Source organism: Hermetia illucens, chromosome 5 (assembly GCF_905115235.1).
Source record: "Hermetia illucens chromosome 5, iHerIll2.2.curated.20191125, whole genome shotgun sequence".
Lineage (NCBI taxonomy): Eukaryota > Metazoa > Arthropoda > Insecta > Diptera > Stratiomyidae > Hermetia > Hermetia illucens.
The window spans coordinates 75,140,311-75,157,628 of record NC_051853.1 but is presented as its reverse complement, the minus strand read 5'-3'; the positions used below and the strand labels follow the sequence as shown (position 1 = coordinate 75,157,628).

The following is a 17,318-nucleotide window of genomic DNA, read 5'->3' as shown; positions in this document are numbered from 1 at the left end:
TCACGAAGAAGGCTAGGTAGCAGGAATGGTCCTGTGAAGAGGATCGATAGTCCAATTTAAAAATAACTTGGCCAAGAAAGTTGTATCAGAACAGTAGCCGTATCGGAAGAATGTGTAAATGTTTGGGAAGTCAGTAGTAGTCTGGCATATGCTCTCACCATTTCAGATGCGCGTACTTGACGTAGATATGCAATATACATCTACGTCAAATTACAGGACATTCCAGATGAAATTAAAAATTGTCCGAATCAAATTAATGCTGCCAATTTCACGTCTTTTCAAATCAAACTTTTTTAATTATCAAATAAATTGATGGCGTAAATTTTATTCGGAAAAATTCTAATTTTATTTGAAATATCATTAATTTGATTTGGAAAAAAGTTAATTTCCATTGGGAAATCATGAATCTGATTTGAAAATCGTGAATCTCGTGTGGGAGGTCAATTTGATATGGAAAATTGTCAAGTTCACTTCATGGATGAATGCCGTTAACTAGAGGTAGAAATACTACAAATGATGACTTTCTTCCGCAAATAAGATGAACAGGTAAATGTTCAGAAAAATAGATGACAACTATTTGGATTTGGTAATGTCTCGATTTACATGATATCTTTTTTTCAATATTTTAGAAGTTCTTCGTCAATATGGAAAATTTTTGGTGTCGCAATGGCGATAGAACGTGAAGCTTAAAGACGAAGAACAAAAGTGGCAATGATCTCTTACTAGCGTTTCCGGCATAACTTTTCTCATTGAAAACAATCAATAAAAGCAATGAAAAGGAAATATGGTAGCTGAGAAAATAATATTAAAGCAATACTTTTCCTCGACAAACGTTCAAAAGTATACATTTTGGCAGTTAGGTTTATGGGAATTATGTCCTTCAGGAAGCTATCCAACCGCGACACTTGAAGAAAAGCTATTGCCGTTTTATACGTTCAGTTGATAACGTGCCTATTTGCAAAAAAGGAAGGAGAGAGAATCAACAAAGTTCAATGATTGGAGGAATCAGTTCATTTCTTCCTTAATGGTCAGAGAAACAGGAGAAAACCATAAGAGCTACAACATAGCGGAGGTGTTGAAATATTTTGAGTGCGCTCAGAATGGCATCATTCTATTTGCCGAGTAGAGCTTGATTGAGTTCGCATCACTTGGACTGAGGAATGATAGAATGTTAGAAATTCTGAGACGAAAAGTAGTTCAGCTTGGATTGCTTTAGCCATTCGTATTCACTAATGCTGGGGGTACTGTATAATTTGAGGGTGGTATCCTATAGGTAAGTTACAAGTTTATCATTTATTTAGTGAATTATATAAGGGTCCTAAATTTGCAATTCCTGAAAATCTGGGATAAATTGTAGCAATACCCCTTCATAAAAATAACGCAAGTTCCTGTGCAACTACGGATTAAACAAACGAGTTTCGAATTCACTAAAAACACTCGTTTGAATTGACCGCAATATCACCCACACCCTAACTATTATTGGAATTTTGTAGGGTTAAGTTGGCGAAGGCGCAGGAATAGAAGGAAACATACATCTGATCGAACATGTATAAATGATAACTTCATTTTTAATTAAATTTGGTTCGTTTTTAATCTTATTCAACAATTTCAGGGACTAATATCAATACCAGTTTTTGCGAAAAAAGGTTATTCAATGCTTTTGCGCGAGGCTGAATGTTCTGCCTTGAGGCATAAATTCTCTTTAATCGAGAAAGTAGATTGCGTTTTGCTTTTGTGATTGAAGTTTACAATAATCGTGATTTCTTAGAATTCGTATATTTATTAAAAGCACCTATTTTTCTTCCACTGGCAAAATTCTCACAGGAGTCTTCCTGGATGGTTAATTTATTCCAATGAGGTGCGGGTGCTTAAATGTTCAGTGTCTTCTAAGCGGTAAAGATGGATCCATTTCGATTTATCTACTTCAATATCTTGGTAAAGGAAGATATAGAAGGTTGATAGCAAACTATTTGAATGGTTTAAATAAAAGGGAAGTTGTAAATAAAAGTAATTTTTGCTTTGTTATTGTTGCAATTTTGACTTTTAATTAATTTAATTTAAATTTTTCTTTTGATATATTATATCATAATATAAGTAATCACAATACTAAACTTTCGCAATGTGACACTTTGGTTGGGTGACGCAATACATGGACATTTCGTTCCCTTGAACAGTTTTTTAGGAAGCAAAAGTAATAAATTCAAGAAATGAAATGGAAATAGATTTAATAAGGAAGGCATATTTGACGAAATACTTAGATGTCACCCATTCGAACTTAATGTTTTTGATTTTGGTAATAGTTCAAGGTGAAGGTTCAATACCCAATATTCCTAGTTAATTTATTTTGACATTGAAAATATAAAAGATTTCAGAGAAACAAAGTTAAATCATCTACCAAACTTGAAATGTTAATACTTTTTATGCTAGTTAAAATGATTTTCATGTGAATCCTTGTTAAAAATGTTTGCGAAGTTTTTACGGGTTTACATTACGAAAGAAACTATGTCAATATAATATACTAGGAAATATAATAAAATTCAAAAGCAAATAAATATTGCATAACAAATTTATTATATTAAATTAACTTCAAAGTCTTTTATGGAGGCACTTTAACTGGTTCAGACGATTCAACTATTAGATAATATCATCTAATAGAGGACAAGGAAAAAATGGAACCTCAAAAATTGAAATGAACATTTGAAAGCTTTGGTTGAAAACAAGTCATCACTTTCGATTTTATTTCAGGTGTTAAATCATCCGCTCCCATATGTATAGTATTCATGCGTCTTTTTTGAAAGTAAAATATTCCATGATGCTACCCAATACAACCGTCCGAGATTGTGTGATCACTAGTGGTGAATCTTCGGAATTTGTTCCGTTTTTTTCTCTCCCCTGTTTACTCAATTTCTTTTTATTCACCTGCCCAATAGATATCCACATGCATGTATAAGATACATATTTATATACATTTTACATAATAGTCATATTACAAAAGAGATGACGAATTGCTGCTGGTAATTGAGTGAATGTTGTGGCTGCGGCGGCCGTTATGGCTGTCTTTACCGATTGATTGGTGTCATAGAGTGCAACAAATTGCTGGCATCAAGCTTTTGTAGCTGAACAGTACTTGATATATTTAATTTTAGTATGCAACCATTTTGGCACCACGGTATATGAATAATATACTACGGTGCGGCCGAATATTGTGTTATCTAATTGTTGATGGTTATTTTTTGTTGGTTCAAAAGCATGCATGATTTAGTTTCTGCTTCAGCAAGGCCGTCCGTCGAGCAATTGAATGTAGTTTGCATGCAAACAATACGACCGCCTCGTAGTGCGGTCGTAGCAATAGCAGTTGATGCACATTTTACTTTCATTTGGTTCAGTTTCTTTTTCAAGATACTTTTTTAAATGGGTTGTATGACTTGCTGTAATTATTTTGAAGTAGTAATGAGCGAAGGCTATTAAAATATTGCATCAAGATTGCTGTTTGGTACTGTTTCATGTACAAAATGAACTTAGGTCGGCTAGCTGCTGGGTTCGAATAATCAGACATTTATTACCTATTTACCGCAATATGAGAGGTTTTCTGCGATGATTATTATTACAGTACTTATGTGAGTGGAAAACCCATTTTCAGGTATCTGTATGTGGTTACATTACATACATGCTGGCTTTTTTCGCAAATCTTCATTGGTTTTCAGTGTAAGGTTAACTTGTCTGCGAAGGCAGTCAATCAGTCGACAAAAAACCTCATGTGGTCCAAGTTAATTAATTTAGGAATCTCTGTTAGATCGTTCAGACTCCTGCTGCTTCGAAATGTGGGTTTATGCCATTCATTTACAGTTAGTTTCCAGGACAAGAACTTTGTGAATTTGGTGAAGTACATTTTGTAAGTAATCTTGCAAACTATTCAGACAAAAATGGATTAAATTTGAAAGTTTCTTTCTTTCTTCAAGTTAGTCTGTTATAAATGATTCATGGTTTATAGAACTCTCTCTCTCTTACTAGTAATTTGGTTAACCTATACCATGTGTGGAATGTAATGTGGAAGGAGCTGAAGGAAGATTTTGATATCAATTACAGTATGGGACCCGAATTTGAAATTGCCAAAGCACTACAAACGATTAAATATTGAAGGCAAGAAATGTTTTCCTTGCGCAAAATAGAATGTACATGAAATGGTGAAAAATTTCAGATTTGGTCAATTCTAGAAAAATGTATGAGATAACATAACACCACAAAATTTCATTGCGAGGATTGGAAAAAATAGAAAAGTTTTTACTAAATGAGGCTTCACAAAACTTCATAATGGGGTAAAAGTCAACTCAAAGTGAAATAATCAAATCCTGGGAAAATTTATTATAAAGGCCCCCAGCGTGGGTGGAAGTTACTTCTGGTTTAAAAATCACTAACTTGTAAGGATATAATCTTACATTGTACTAAAAACTGTTCATAATTTGAACAATTCATTTGTTATAACTGAAGGAAGCCATACAGACCATATTTCGATAATTACGCTCCTGGGCGACAATATTGCTTACTCTGAAAGGACCATTGAATGGAAAGTAACAAATACAAATATTAAAGTGGTAGGAGTTTTACATATTCTTCCAGAAAAGCTGCCTTGTTCCAGAAAGGTATCTTGGTGTAAGAACCTTACTATCTATAGGGAAGACCAACAACACTCAACAACAGATGACACTAGAACTATCGTCGTTTAGCCGAAATTTAATTCAGCCTGTCAGGGACATTTCCATGAGCATCGCTTCAATCGAAACCATTGACCATAGAAAAGAATTACGTGACTACTTGTAGCCCTTTGATTAGTACGCTGAAATTTTAGATGGGATTAGTGCACAGATATTCTAGAGGGGTAGCCGAGAGAGGATAGGCTAAAGGCTTCAGTATTGGTTTATGAAGAAGGTCTGGGTTACAGTGTTCGCAATTTAGATTAAAGATAACAAATAACGGAATCGGAATTGGGAAAAGAAGGCTCTCAGAATAAAAGTGGGAGAGATTTGCATATTTCAGTAGAATCTGTATCCACTGTTATGACCTAGTGGGAATTCATATTCGCGATGCTATTTCGAAATTCCTATAATAGGGTTTAAGTATCCGATATGAAGCAAAAATCAGTTTCAGGAGTTTTTACTTCGGATTAATACATTTTAATTAAGGGAGCATTTTCTAGGAAACTTAAAAATAGGGAGGAATAATTGTCTAAGGTTGGGGTGGAATTCATTTCTTAAAAAGTAAATAGTATTAAAAGATTCCTGCGGAAATAAGCCAGGCGAATTTGCAAGAAATGGAACATATGAACCAAAGGTCTCACGAGATTCTCTGAACTCTACTAAAAAAAAATGTTAGACTTAAATGATCACCTGAGGAAGCCGGGGATATTTGAGAAGAGAGATTTTGTGGAGAGATCAATGAAATGTCCATATATGTATATTCTGCGAAAATGTCTAGTAGTTGTGCAACATAAGAAAACACCTCAGCGACACAAATGATATCAAAACGCATGGTTAAAGTAGGAAATATCCTAAAATTATAGGTTATAGGAATCGGTTGATATACTCTGGTCAAGACAGGTACACTATACTCATCGCAGAGGCACAATTGTTCTCCAGGATGCAATACTGTCTCCTTTGACACTATTGTTTGTGCCCTTAAACCATAAATACATGAAATGTATAAAATACTTTCAACTAAAGTTCATTATAAATTCATAATTATGGTAAAGCCCTCTCTCAACAAGTAACTTTCACATTTGTTATTCCTGATGGTGATAACGACATATTGAATGGTAACAATTAATGCTGATTACGACACATTGCAAAGAAGAATGCGCAAAACTAGAGAAAAAAATCAGAATTCATGAATGCTGTTACAGATAACCAATAGCCATAAATGAGATTTTTACTATTGTTTTCGGGGGTGATTCATTATTGTAACGTGATTTTTGAATACATTATAAATTATCGGTTCATTTTATGGAGTACTGCAAATATGTATTTTATAAACAATTCTATGAAACAATGTACAAATGGACGTGCTCAAATTTTATATTATCTAAATGCGTTAGTTCCTTTAAATTTTGAGATAATTTTGGTGATTTCTGTGCAACTGAGGAATGGTATTATTTCGCCCTAATTTGGTATTCCAAAAGCATTCTTGGTATCATCTGGTCCGGAATGAAATTTCCATAGAAAAAATTTAGAAAAGACACTTTAGAAATACGTCATGAATGTACGTTCGAAATATATTCTGGAATGTGGAGGGATCATCGTTTCTTTAATGATAATTATATCTTCGTGCGAATTCCAATTTCTATCAGCTGTTTTATTGCAATTTTTAATTGGTTTAATTTGAATTTTTATTGACATTTTATTAAATTGGGAATCACAGTACTTTGCAATTTCAGGCTGAATTAATATAAGGTTCGGCACTGTACTTTCTCAATTGAATAAAGTAGTCAATTATTTCTATTTAAATTTCATTTAGCTATTTTGTTTTTTTTTATGCATTATTGTATCTTTCTGGGGCGTCCAAGTGTTTTCGGTATTTTGTAAAAAAATGGTATGTGTGATTTGAAAAACCAATTAAAACTGAACGAAATTATTGTTAGAATTATTAAAAGTAAAATCGAATCTTCAAATGTACGTTATTATCTAAAAATATCAATATTTGCACGAATAACGTTTGGATTATTAATCAAATGTTTGCATTCTCTAGAATTTCATTCACCTTGCAAAGCAAATGACATTGTTTACTTCATCGAAAACTCACGTTTTCTATAGAAACGCGATATATTCAATGTGCGTAGGTTTGATGTATCTTTCGCCGTGAATTTTCTTCTTTCAAAGAAGATTGCAAATACTTGGAAGTTCACATGCTAATTTTCAACATTTTGTAAGTACATACTCGATGAACTATGTAAAGCGTCATTTTTTTCATATTTAAATATCCAATACATACGAAAAACTTATTCATTGATGGCTGTCGTTTACGTGATTTACGCCAATTTACTTTTCACCTGGTTGAAGGTTAACAGTTTATTTTTCCTGTTTATTAGATTTCAGCTGTGAAGAATATATTCAGAAGTAGATATAACGCGCACAATTAATTATCATTATACATTCTGAAGCTGTTGGTAAACGATTGATACTTCCGTTTTTCTAATTAGAGTATATTAGGGTGAATAAATTCAGATTATGAAATTATACGGATTTAAATTGGACACTTTTGAAACATTAAGATGAAGCAAGTGTGAAATATTGACATTTTTGTCTAAATTGATCACCATTAATCTCTCAAAATAAATTGGATTGCGATTGTTGAATGATTCAAATTGATAGATTTGTCAAATTTGGAGGGTTGCAAATCAGGTTACTATCTCTCTATCTGAATTATATTTCCAATATAAAAATAGTCAAAATGCATGATATTTTGAAAATTCGACAGAATTTTAATTCCCAGACGGATTTCATCAGTTCCCCCAAATACGTAAAAATTTTTGTTTATTCGCTAATTCATACTATGAATAAAATTTTCAAAGAGTGGGTATTCGGAAGGCCTTAACAGGTTCGTATAACATTATAGCTCATAAATGAGACACAAGTTCTATAAATATTTGCTGGTGATCTCAAGACAGCAGTAGTCTCAATATACATCTGTATTTTATTCTTTAATCATTGGTTGCTTTGGAATTCATTTAAAGTTCAAGTTTTTTCCTTTTTTCAAGTCAAAGACATTTTGTCAATTGATGTTATAATCAGATCGGCTTTGAACTGTTTCTGATAGTATTATAATACCATAATTATAACATTTTATTTATTAGTATAGAGTCCTATGTATTTTGTACCATAAACGTATCATATCGCATATGATATTTGCAATAATTTAATCTTTTTCAATCCAATGATTTTAAGAAAAAAATTGGACGTTTGTTTTTCAAATTTAAATCTAAATTACTTAAATTTTTAATTAATATTTTAATATTCAGTTTAGAATAATTTTGCATATCCCCTCATTGCTTACTTTTTAAATAATTACCAATTTAAAGGAAAACGTCAAAATTAACTTACCTTGTCACCATTTAATGGTATTTGTACTAGATCTATATTTTCCTGTGGTTGATCACTATTTGATACTGGAAGTGCATATGCTAAAGCACCGCAAAGGCATGCGAGTATTACTATGTGAGTATTCATTTTGTATAAATATGTGCTTTGATTAGATTTTGGTTTGTTTCGTTCGTATGTATGCAGAAGCAGTTCCTTTCGTTCGTCGCTTCTATCTCCCGATCACGTCACTATTTACCTGTAAAAAAAAATAAAGATAAAATTAAAAATTTATTGCCGAAACTCTGGTTATAAAATTCTGGTTTATAACGTAAATAAATGACATTTGGTAGCTGATGCAGTTGCAGACATTTTTCGGTTTTCAAATTGAAGTTTAAAATTATTGCAATGCAGTGAAAGACGTTCAACTTTACTGTAATAATATTATAGCGTTGATATTGTGTTCCACTCCACCATATTGCATTCGTAAGTCAATAACAAAAATGCAATTAGTCTAGAGGTGAAAGAATGTCATTTAAACTGAACACTTGATTTAAGGATTCTTATGTGGTCTTTGCCTTTGTTATGCGTTTGAAATACTTTACGTTTATATTTAAGATAAAAGATTAACAAACAAACAAACGAATTAACTTATTGAGGGTCGAAAAATCACTGTTTTCATGAAATTATTGACGTATTATAGTATTTGCTGCGATATAAAAGGTTACATGTGGAATTTTAATGGTCCAAACCACTCGTCTTGGATGCTGTCAAAATTCTCATTGTCGTTTTCGACAGGGTCCAGCTAAACATCATGGAAGCCAATGAATGGTAATTTGATCGCGCCAAATAAACAAATTTGCATTAAGTAGAACATTTCTATACATGCTGTATCTTTGATAAAACAGATTAGCAGAACAGGATAGCTCAACAAAAGAAGGAAATTCGAAAATAATTTTCGTTATAAGCAAAATTTTCTGTGTGCTCTCCCCACACTTATGAATTGGCAGTTGGTTCCCGAAGATCAGTATACGTGTTATTTCAATAAAGGATTCTAGCCAATAACGGGAACTTGATGAATGATTTCTCGCGCCTTTAAAAAGAAGTTTTCAATAAATTTTCAAAATAATATGATAAGGGAGAATATTTTTCGGCTGGCTAGTTTCTGAGAATGGGTCCTTGAAGGAACTGCCCCTTGCGGACTTCTGTACTCCCCCTTTGGAACCAATGTCAAAACTAATATCTTGGGTTCTTAGCAAAAAGAATTGCGAACTCTTAGCCGCGTTTGAGAGAAGAATCCTCCGAAAAATTGTTGGCCCCCTACAGGACCGTCCGGTTGTGGATAAAATCCGGCTTAATAGGTTACGGTGGGCGGGTCACTTAATCCGTATGGATGAGGATGATCCCACCCGGAAAGTCTTTAAGAGGCAATATCTATGGTAGAAAAATACGACGAGGCAGACCTTGCCTAAGATGGAGCGATGGCGTAGGCTAGGACGCCAGACAGCTTTTAGGGATATCGAATTTGTGGACCTGGGTGCGAAACCGCGATGTCTGGAGTTCCTTATTAAGGCAGGACTGGACCGGATACGGACTGCGACAGAAAACAATACCAACATCTAAGAGACTATATGGATGCCCTATACTCCACAAAGAAATGAACAGGGAACGCCAAAGAAAAGTGGTTTATGAAATACTCGTCAAGTTTCGCTAATTTATGGTGTTAAATTTTCTTCCCATAACTGCGCGTATCCTGATGAAAATTTGGAAACGGTTTCCTAAAAATCGTTAATGTGTTCATTAGAAGAGGGTACGGTGGTTATAATAGGACGATTCAGGACAAAACACATTGCTCTTTGTTTGTCAACGCATACCAAGATTATTCTGTTTTCTTCATCGTCAGGTTCTGTTCAGGCTTGGTGGTCAGCATTGGGCTCTTCCGTGATTAAAAACCTAGATTTGACTCAGATACTTAGTCACAGCTGAGTCGACTGGTATAAGACATTAAATTACACCAGTGAGATTTGAACCGCGACCTTCCTTATGACAGCCAGTAACCACATCATTTTAATTTGGGCCTTCACCTTTTGGTGGCTAAAAGAAAGAAATGGACTTTGGATCAATAAATGATCTAATATGTGCTGTGATTTTCATACTCCAATAAATAGCAATGATGAACAAACCTGTAATGTAATTTTCTTGATTCACAGGAGGGCACGAATAATACTTAATACAGGTAAAATATTCCACATCTTGGAGTCAGAAGCGAAAAACGTACTGACATTTTGACCCGAATAGGAGGTACTGCAGTAGGAACATTGTGGCGGCACATCGGAGGTGCGAACCCTAGACGCCATCGAGAATTCGCCTCTGCCGCATTGGACGGCCTTAGAGTCAGCTGACCGTCCGACAAGAGGCTGGAGTAAAAATGTGAAGAATGACTTTCGAGACTAGCCTGTCGGCGTGGCAACAAAATATTCGTTGCGAAAAAGTATAAACTGAATAATTGTAACGAAACATCGTTAAGTAGTGTAAATGACATAAATGTGAATACATAATTTTGATAATGTAACCAAATTACTTGGATGAAGTGATTTAATAGCTATATATATTGATAATTTTTTGGAGTCCCAATATTTTACGATGAAGTGATAGCTGTTTATGGAAGCTATAGTCAAGGCTTTGCGAACCCTCACCCAGATAAAGAGAGGACAACATTGGTCCCAAGTTATTGGTTAAAAATATTCCCTAAAACATCATTTCTGAACATCATACAATATTGAGTGTAAAGAAACACTAACCTTGGAATACAATTGAAGAAATACGGCAATGAAATGCTAATAAAGTTTTAATACCAGTTCTCCTAATATTAAAATCAAGACAAGTGACTAGAGAAAGCAAACTTTACATATATGAGACTATAATGAGGATTGTTTTATTGTTGCGAAAAAATGGATACTGACGAAAGCACTTGACCCTTTTGTACTTTGAATACTCAGTGAAAGACTGGAATAAGGAATATAATATAATTATGAGTTGTATGCCACAGATATATTATATTCGTTAGTGTTAACTTCCGTGGGTCTTCCACGTGAAGCGTGCTGATGACGCAAAAGTTCACAATTGCATAGTGGAACGAAAAGCTATGGGAAGTCGATCGTTGATAATGGAAGAATTCAATTGACATAGAAGGAGAAATGTGTTGAACACTCTCAAATCGAAGGACGTATTTATAGGGCCGAACAAGCGGGGGAAGATGAGTCCTAGTTACTGGGACTCGATGAGTGATAGCGTCATTGAACTGAAAAGAGCCACTTTCGCTGATTCTCTAAGTGGGATTGTAGATAAAACTTCATTACTGAAAATTGGACCCAGGTCGTTTGGTGAATTGAGTCCGGCTTCAATGTTTGGCTGAAACTATTAGATTTTAGTCTATTTTAGGTATTGTGGACCCTCTATTCTAGGTTTCTAGGTAGTTGACTGACTGCGGTGTATTATTATTAAGTTTCGGTTACACAATTCTTTATGAATTCGGTCGCACAGTGCGATTTCCTGCGGTGTTACCTAAGGACTGATAATGAGCGCGACACAAGGAGGAGCATATTTGCACACTGGTTGACCAGGACCAAATTTCCTTTGTAACGAGAAACGTTGGTGTGTTTTGTTCTAGAAAGGAATCACCTCATTCTGTGATCTTTATATTCTAGAAAATTATTTTTTCTATTGCTTCGAAGTAGGTTAATTACAGCCACCACTTCAACCAGATTTTATAATCCAAGGAAGCTTGGTCACAGCATGTTTTACATTTTTATGGTCCATAACTGCGATTTCGACAATTTAGAATAGACGATCTTCAACCATTCAAATCGCAGTTACTTTTTAAAGGTCACCGAACACATAAATCCAATAATTTCAGTTGTCCTCATTCAGAAAGATTTATGTTTTATTTAGCTTTTTAATTTGAAGGCGGAGCTCCACGTTGACCTCGACTAAATTTAGTTAAACTGCTTACAAGTAAAAAGTAAGGAGGTTAGGTACCTCTTAGACGTAGTCGTTTTTGGAATTACTTTCACCGTATTGGATGCTACTTTATTATTATAACTTTTGAGTTTTAAGGGTTAATCAACGCACGTTTCAGTGATAGTCAAATTATTTCAGGAATATTTTCAGAGAAACGATAGGCTTGGTTTCCAAAACATTCTAGGTGGGACATGCAATATGAGGACAATTATCAATAAGATCGGACTATTCATTCATATGTACTGTACGTCATGATGGGTACGCTTCAAATAATCCAAAATAAAACTGAGGAGTCCGTACATTATATAAGAAGTTTTATATTATTATTTATGTTGATCAGGATCTCAAATGTGGGGCATATTTGCTTGTAAATTCAATCCTTCATGCGTTTAATTTCAAGGTGGTTTCGTAAGAATTCAATTACTGATTGAATGCTATTGCATTGAATCGATCAAGTGTATCAATGCACTTTGTGATGCATTGCCAGCGGTTATCTTCAGGTGAAAACATCAAAGAATGTTAGCAAATAAAGTTTCAGGTTATGGATGGTAATCAATTGGAAAGGAATTCAGAGGGTAAATCATTCTCACGAGCTTCAGCAATGATGTCTTTATTTTCTAAGCGAAGAAGTGTATTGTGAGCTACTTGAAATATCTGCATGGTTCACTGAACTCCCTGAATTCTTTATCAAGTTCCTGATTGAATCATTCAACTTAAATTTAGTTACTTGATAGTGATTCAAAGGAAAGTTATTTATAACAAGGTAATGAACTGAGGTAGTTATTGAGTTCAAAAACTAGCAATATTTGTGATACGCATGTATGAGACTCCCGGACGAGACGGGAGTATATTTCTTCAAATTAAAATTTAAAAAATATTGATATAATAGGCACAATTCGGTTTCTAGTGTTTTCCAAACATTATCTTAAAGCAATTCACTAATCATTAAATTATCAGATTTAGGTCGACCAAATGGACAACACTCTTATACTTCTTGCATTCGATGGACACAATAGTACAATAGCTACATTATTAAATCTAAAAATCATCTTCAAAGTATACTGTGTAATTGATTTGATTGACAGTTGGTGCCTCAGATATGGATTTCCAGTTAATCCAAATAAAACCATGATTGCATTATCTACAAAAAGGAGAAAACAGAATGGTTTTTGTCTTCCAAAGAGGAGCGGCACAACGCTTAAATTATCCGAAGAAGTGATATATCGGAGAGTTATTCTAGAGAAGAATAAAAGCGAAATACAAGAGTCTCTGCTGTAAACTAGCCACATTGCAAAGAGCTGTATGCCTGGGTATTACCGATATCATGAGCACGGCATCCGGCGCAGCTCTAAATGCATTACTCAATGAGCAGCAAATGAATTTGTTTCTTCAGGGCACTTTAATGAGAGCAGCTCATAGACTAATGTGATGGATCTATAGAGAAGCAATGGACGGAAAGGGAGGAGGGGAGGGCACAGAACATTGGAAGAGTTATTGGGAGAACTAAATCCAGTTTTTCCAGTTTGGTGGAAGATATGAAGTTATCCTCAAACGTACTGAAAACTGGGGTGAACTAGAAGAATGGACGGCGGGATATATTGAACTTTTCTACCTTGTCTTGAAACTGAACAGGTAGTCTACCTTTGAAATAAAGACGGTCTTTCAGGCTGAAGTGTATGCGATCCTAAAGACAACAGCTTGGGTGATTTATGAGCGGTTGAAGGGCAGGCGCATTGTGATCTGTTGCGATAGCGTTGCGTTGAGCAGTTATTTGATCACTTCGAAAATCGTTCATGAATTTAGAATCCGATTAAACGCTATTTCTAGAATCAATATAATGGAACTATTCTGGGTACCCGGTCATTATGGTGTAGAGGGAAATGAAATCTCGGAAATCGGGAAATGAAATCTCTAGAAGATTGTTCAATTTCCCCTATGCTCGGGCCGGAACCAACAAGTGGAGTATCAGTAGCATTGGCTTATGCAACTATCAAAAACATGGAACAAGTTCCCCGTAATGACAGGTGGCAGAGCCTTAATGCTGCTAAACAAACCCAACTTTTTCTGTCAGAACCAAACAAACGAAAAGTGGTAAGACTGACAGAAGTATTATGGATATTCTGCCTTGGCATAATTTATTATGTTCAGAATAGGAATTATACAAGATGATGCGTATCCTTTCTGCAAAGAGGAAGTGGAATCCACGGAGCATTATCTGTATGTGTGCCTCGCCTATGGATGCATCATACTTCAGATTTTTGGTGCTGATGTGCCCCAACTGTAGCGGGTAGCATCAAATCCACTAACGAAAATCATGCAATAACAAAAAACTAATTCGGGATATTCTGTTAGACGAGGGAATCGAGTACAAAGGACCACAAGGGTTTGGGACGCTTCACCTCTCCTCCACCTCACACACAAGTTAATTGCAATAAATCAATAAACTGAGGCAGTCTTAGAGTCTAAAGACTGGCGACATAAAGTGATGAATTTGCCGCATCTATAAGAAACGCGGGTGGAATATTATAACCCAGGTTTCTTATAGTTAAGTCAGTATCAATCAATAAGTTTGAGAAATTTCACAGATTCGGAGCTGCTATCCTCAATAAAATTCCGGATTGCCTGCATCGTAAAATGGAGAGCCAGCTTTTGGTCTAGATTGGGAGCTACCCAACATGCCGGCAACTTGTTTACAGTGTAATTTGGTCTTAGCATCCGAAAATGAGCCTGGGAGCGGATCACAAGTACAAAGATGACCATGGCTCCAAAAAAGGACCACGAGTTTGTAATCTGAAGCGTGCTCTCCCTGTTTAGAACTGTCGCTCTTAGAACATTTTTGGCGGTTGAGGAAAAGAAATTATTAGGCAGTGATGTATTTTCCAAATCCGAAAAAGTTTTGCAATCTGAGAATGTGGTATAGCTTCTGCCGTCTACAAAAATTTTGCCGGAAACATCACGCATTTCTGACAAATCAATGAAAGATTTGGTGCGCTTCGTGAAAACAGTAGTCGGTGACTACGGAACTACTAATAGTCATAGTCCCCTCGATATAACGGAACAGAGGCAGGCTCGTCGAACTCGCATGCAGCAGAAATATGAAAATCTCATTGACATGCTTTCCTCAATACAGGATCGACTAGAGAGCTTGGGGCCCACCAGCAGGAGAAAGAAGAAATTACATCAAAATGTATGAGAGCGCTAGAGGAACAAATCCTGTAGACACTGAACCAATAGATACCAATAGAATTAACATGAAGAAAATTTAGCTGAAAGATGCAGTCATATTTGCAGCGGGGAAACTTATCGAACACGAATCTCAAATTTTCAGAAGAAGAAATGTAAGCATGTAAATGACAAGATTTGTAGTGATCGTTCATCACTTTCAGAGGCATAATTTAATGTCAGCCTCTGTAAAATGAGATACTATAGAAACGTTGGCAGTGTTGTGTTGATTGTCATCAAATTTTTGTTGGTTTAAAAAAAGCATACAATTGTATCGATTGGTAAAGATAAAGATACAAAACTAGCTTACGAAATGCTTGGCGACAGACTCCGGATTAAAAACGTCAACCAGATAAAATATGACAATATATGAATGCAACTTTGAATAAGTAGACAGTTTTGCACACGTACAAACTTTACAAGACAACAAAGAAACAGACGAAATCAACAGGGGATCATGTTTCCAAACAAAATATACTACCTTGCACTGCCAATTTTGAAAGAATATGCGATAAATTTGTGTATTGGAAAACAAAATTCATTTGGCAGGTTCTATATTACAGTGGCGAGATGGCGAGAGGTAGATGATAAAGCGGGCCAGAGATAAAAAATCAATGTTTTCAAACGTTTTGGTCCTAATGAGAGTGGAAGGCATATGACAAGACCATATCAGACCAGAAGGCACCATCCATATTATTCATAATTCATCAAAGAAAAGGTAAGTGACAAAAAACTGAACGAACAAATATTTCACAAAATGATTGGTTCAAATTGAAAATTTAGATCCAAAAGATCAAATTTTTCTTTTATCATACGTGGCTTAGTATGAGAAACATTATCAGATTTGTAAGATCTTAAAGTGCGAACCGAAAGTTCTCATGTCTCAAAGGTACTATTTCGGCCGTCCAATAAGTCATTAATATAATTTTCGAGATAAATTAAGTTTGCAATTTACACAAATGACTTTAATCTCAAGATCCAATCACATCTTTGAAGTTAGCTAGTGCCACTCTCGGTGATAACGTGGCTACAAAACAGTTGCAATAAACGATTGAGGATATGTCATTGACGAATATAGTAGGATTCGTTTATGAACGAGAGCAGATAATATATCGTTTAATGATTTTTTTGTTTGAATCTGAAAATATATTTTAATATGAAATTTTGGGCATTGTTAATCGCTCTAGAAGCTTCACTACATTCTAAAACTTCAGCGATATATAATCCAAACAGTCTATAGAACTTTCTTAAAAAAGATAAAATGTGATGATATATCTTATTCCTATTAGAAAATTATTCTGTAATCAATAATACAGCATTACATAGCAGTAAGGGAACTTCATATCTTATGCAATTAAGTTCAGAGTTGCTCGCTTAAGTCTTTCGTTTCGTGATCAGGGTAAACTGCTTCAATTTAGGTTTCAGCAAGTTTGTATGTTAAAAGTTTTGTCATCAATACTCTGCTTCATTAATATCTGAATAGAGTGGTAGTTAAACTAATTTCCCTTCATCATTTTAAAAATTTCCTCAATCAAATTATTTCAAACCAAATTTTTAGATGACGAGTAATTAGCGCCATGGTCAAAAACATTTCTAAAATTACCCGGAAGCGAATCACTAAAACAACCTTCATAGGTTTACCTGCAGAGATTCGATCTACTTTTATTCAATTTTGTATAGAAAAGGCGATTTCGAAAGGGAATGTGAAATCCTTTTGGCATATTGGCTTTTTTAAATAGTTTATCTGCAAGCGACTACTTTCAAATGTTGCAAATATTGCGAAAGAGATATTTGGAGAAGTAAAAAGTGGACAAAGGTTCGTGAAGGCAGTTAAGATGAAGAACAAAAAATCAATTACATATGTATAGCAGCTCTGAAGGTCAGATTTTTGTTGACCTTGTTTAGTTACTGTTATAGGCTTGATTTCATGTGAAAGTCACGACACAAACAGACAACCAATGAGCATTAGACAAGACATAATGCTAAGGAACTGCATATTTTAGCATGTTT

General features: G+C 34.8%; 1 protein-coding gene across 4 annotated transcripts in view; it reads right to left on the bottom strand.

Moving 5' to 3' along the window:
• Nucleotides 1–17,318, bottom strand: part of LOC119656655 (dentin sialophosphoprotein) — a 57,016-nt gene that overhangs the window by 36,630 nt on the left and 3,068 nt on the right. For all 4 annotated transcript variants that reach the window (XM_038063124.1, XM_038063125.1, XM_038063122.1 and 1 more), the window contains exon 2: nucleotides 8,091–8,325. In XM_038063124.1, the coding sequence (XP_037919052.1) occupies nucleotides 8,091–8,216 (126 nt within the window). In that variant the 5' untranslated portion in view covers nucleotides 8,217–8,325. The remainder of the gene's footprint in view (nucleotides 1–8,090; nucleotides 8,326–17,318) is intronic.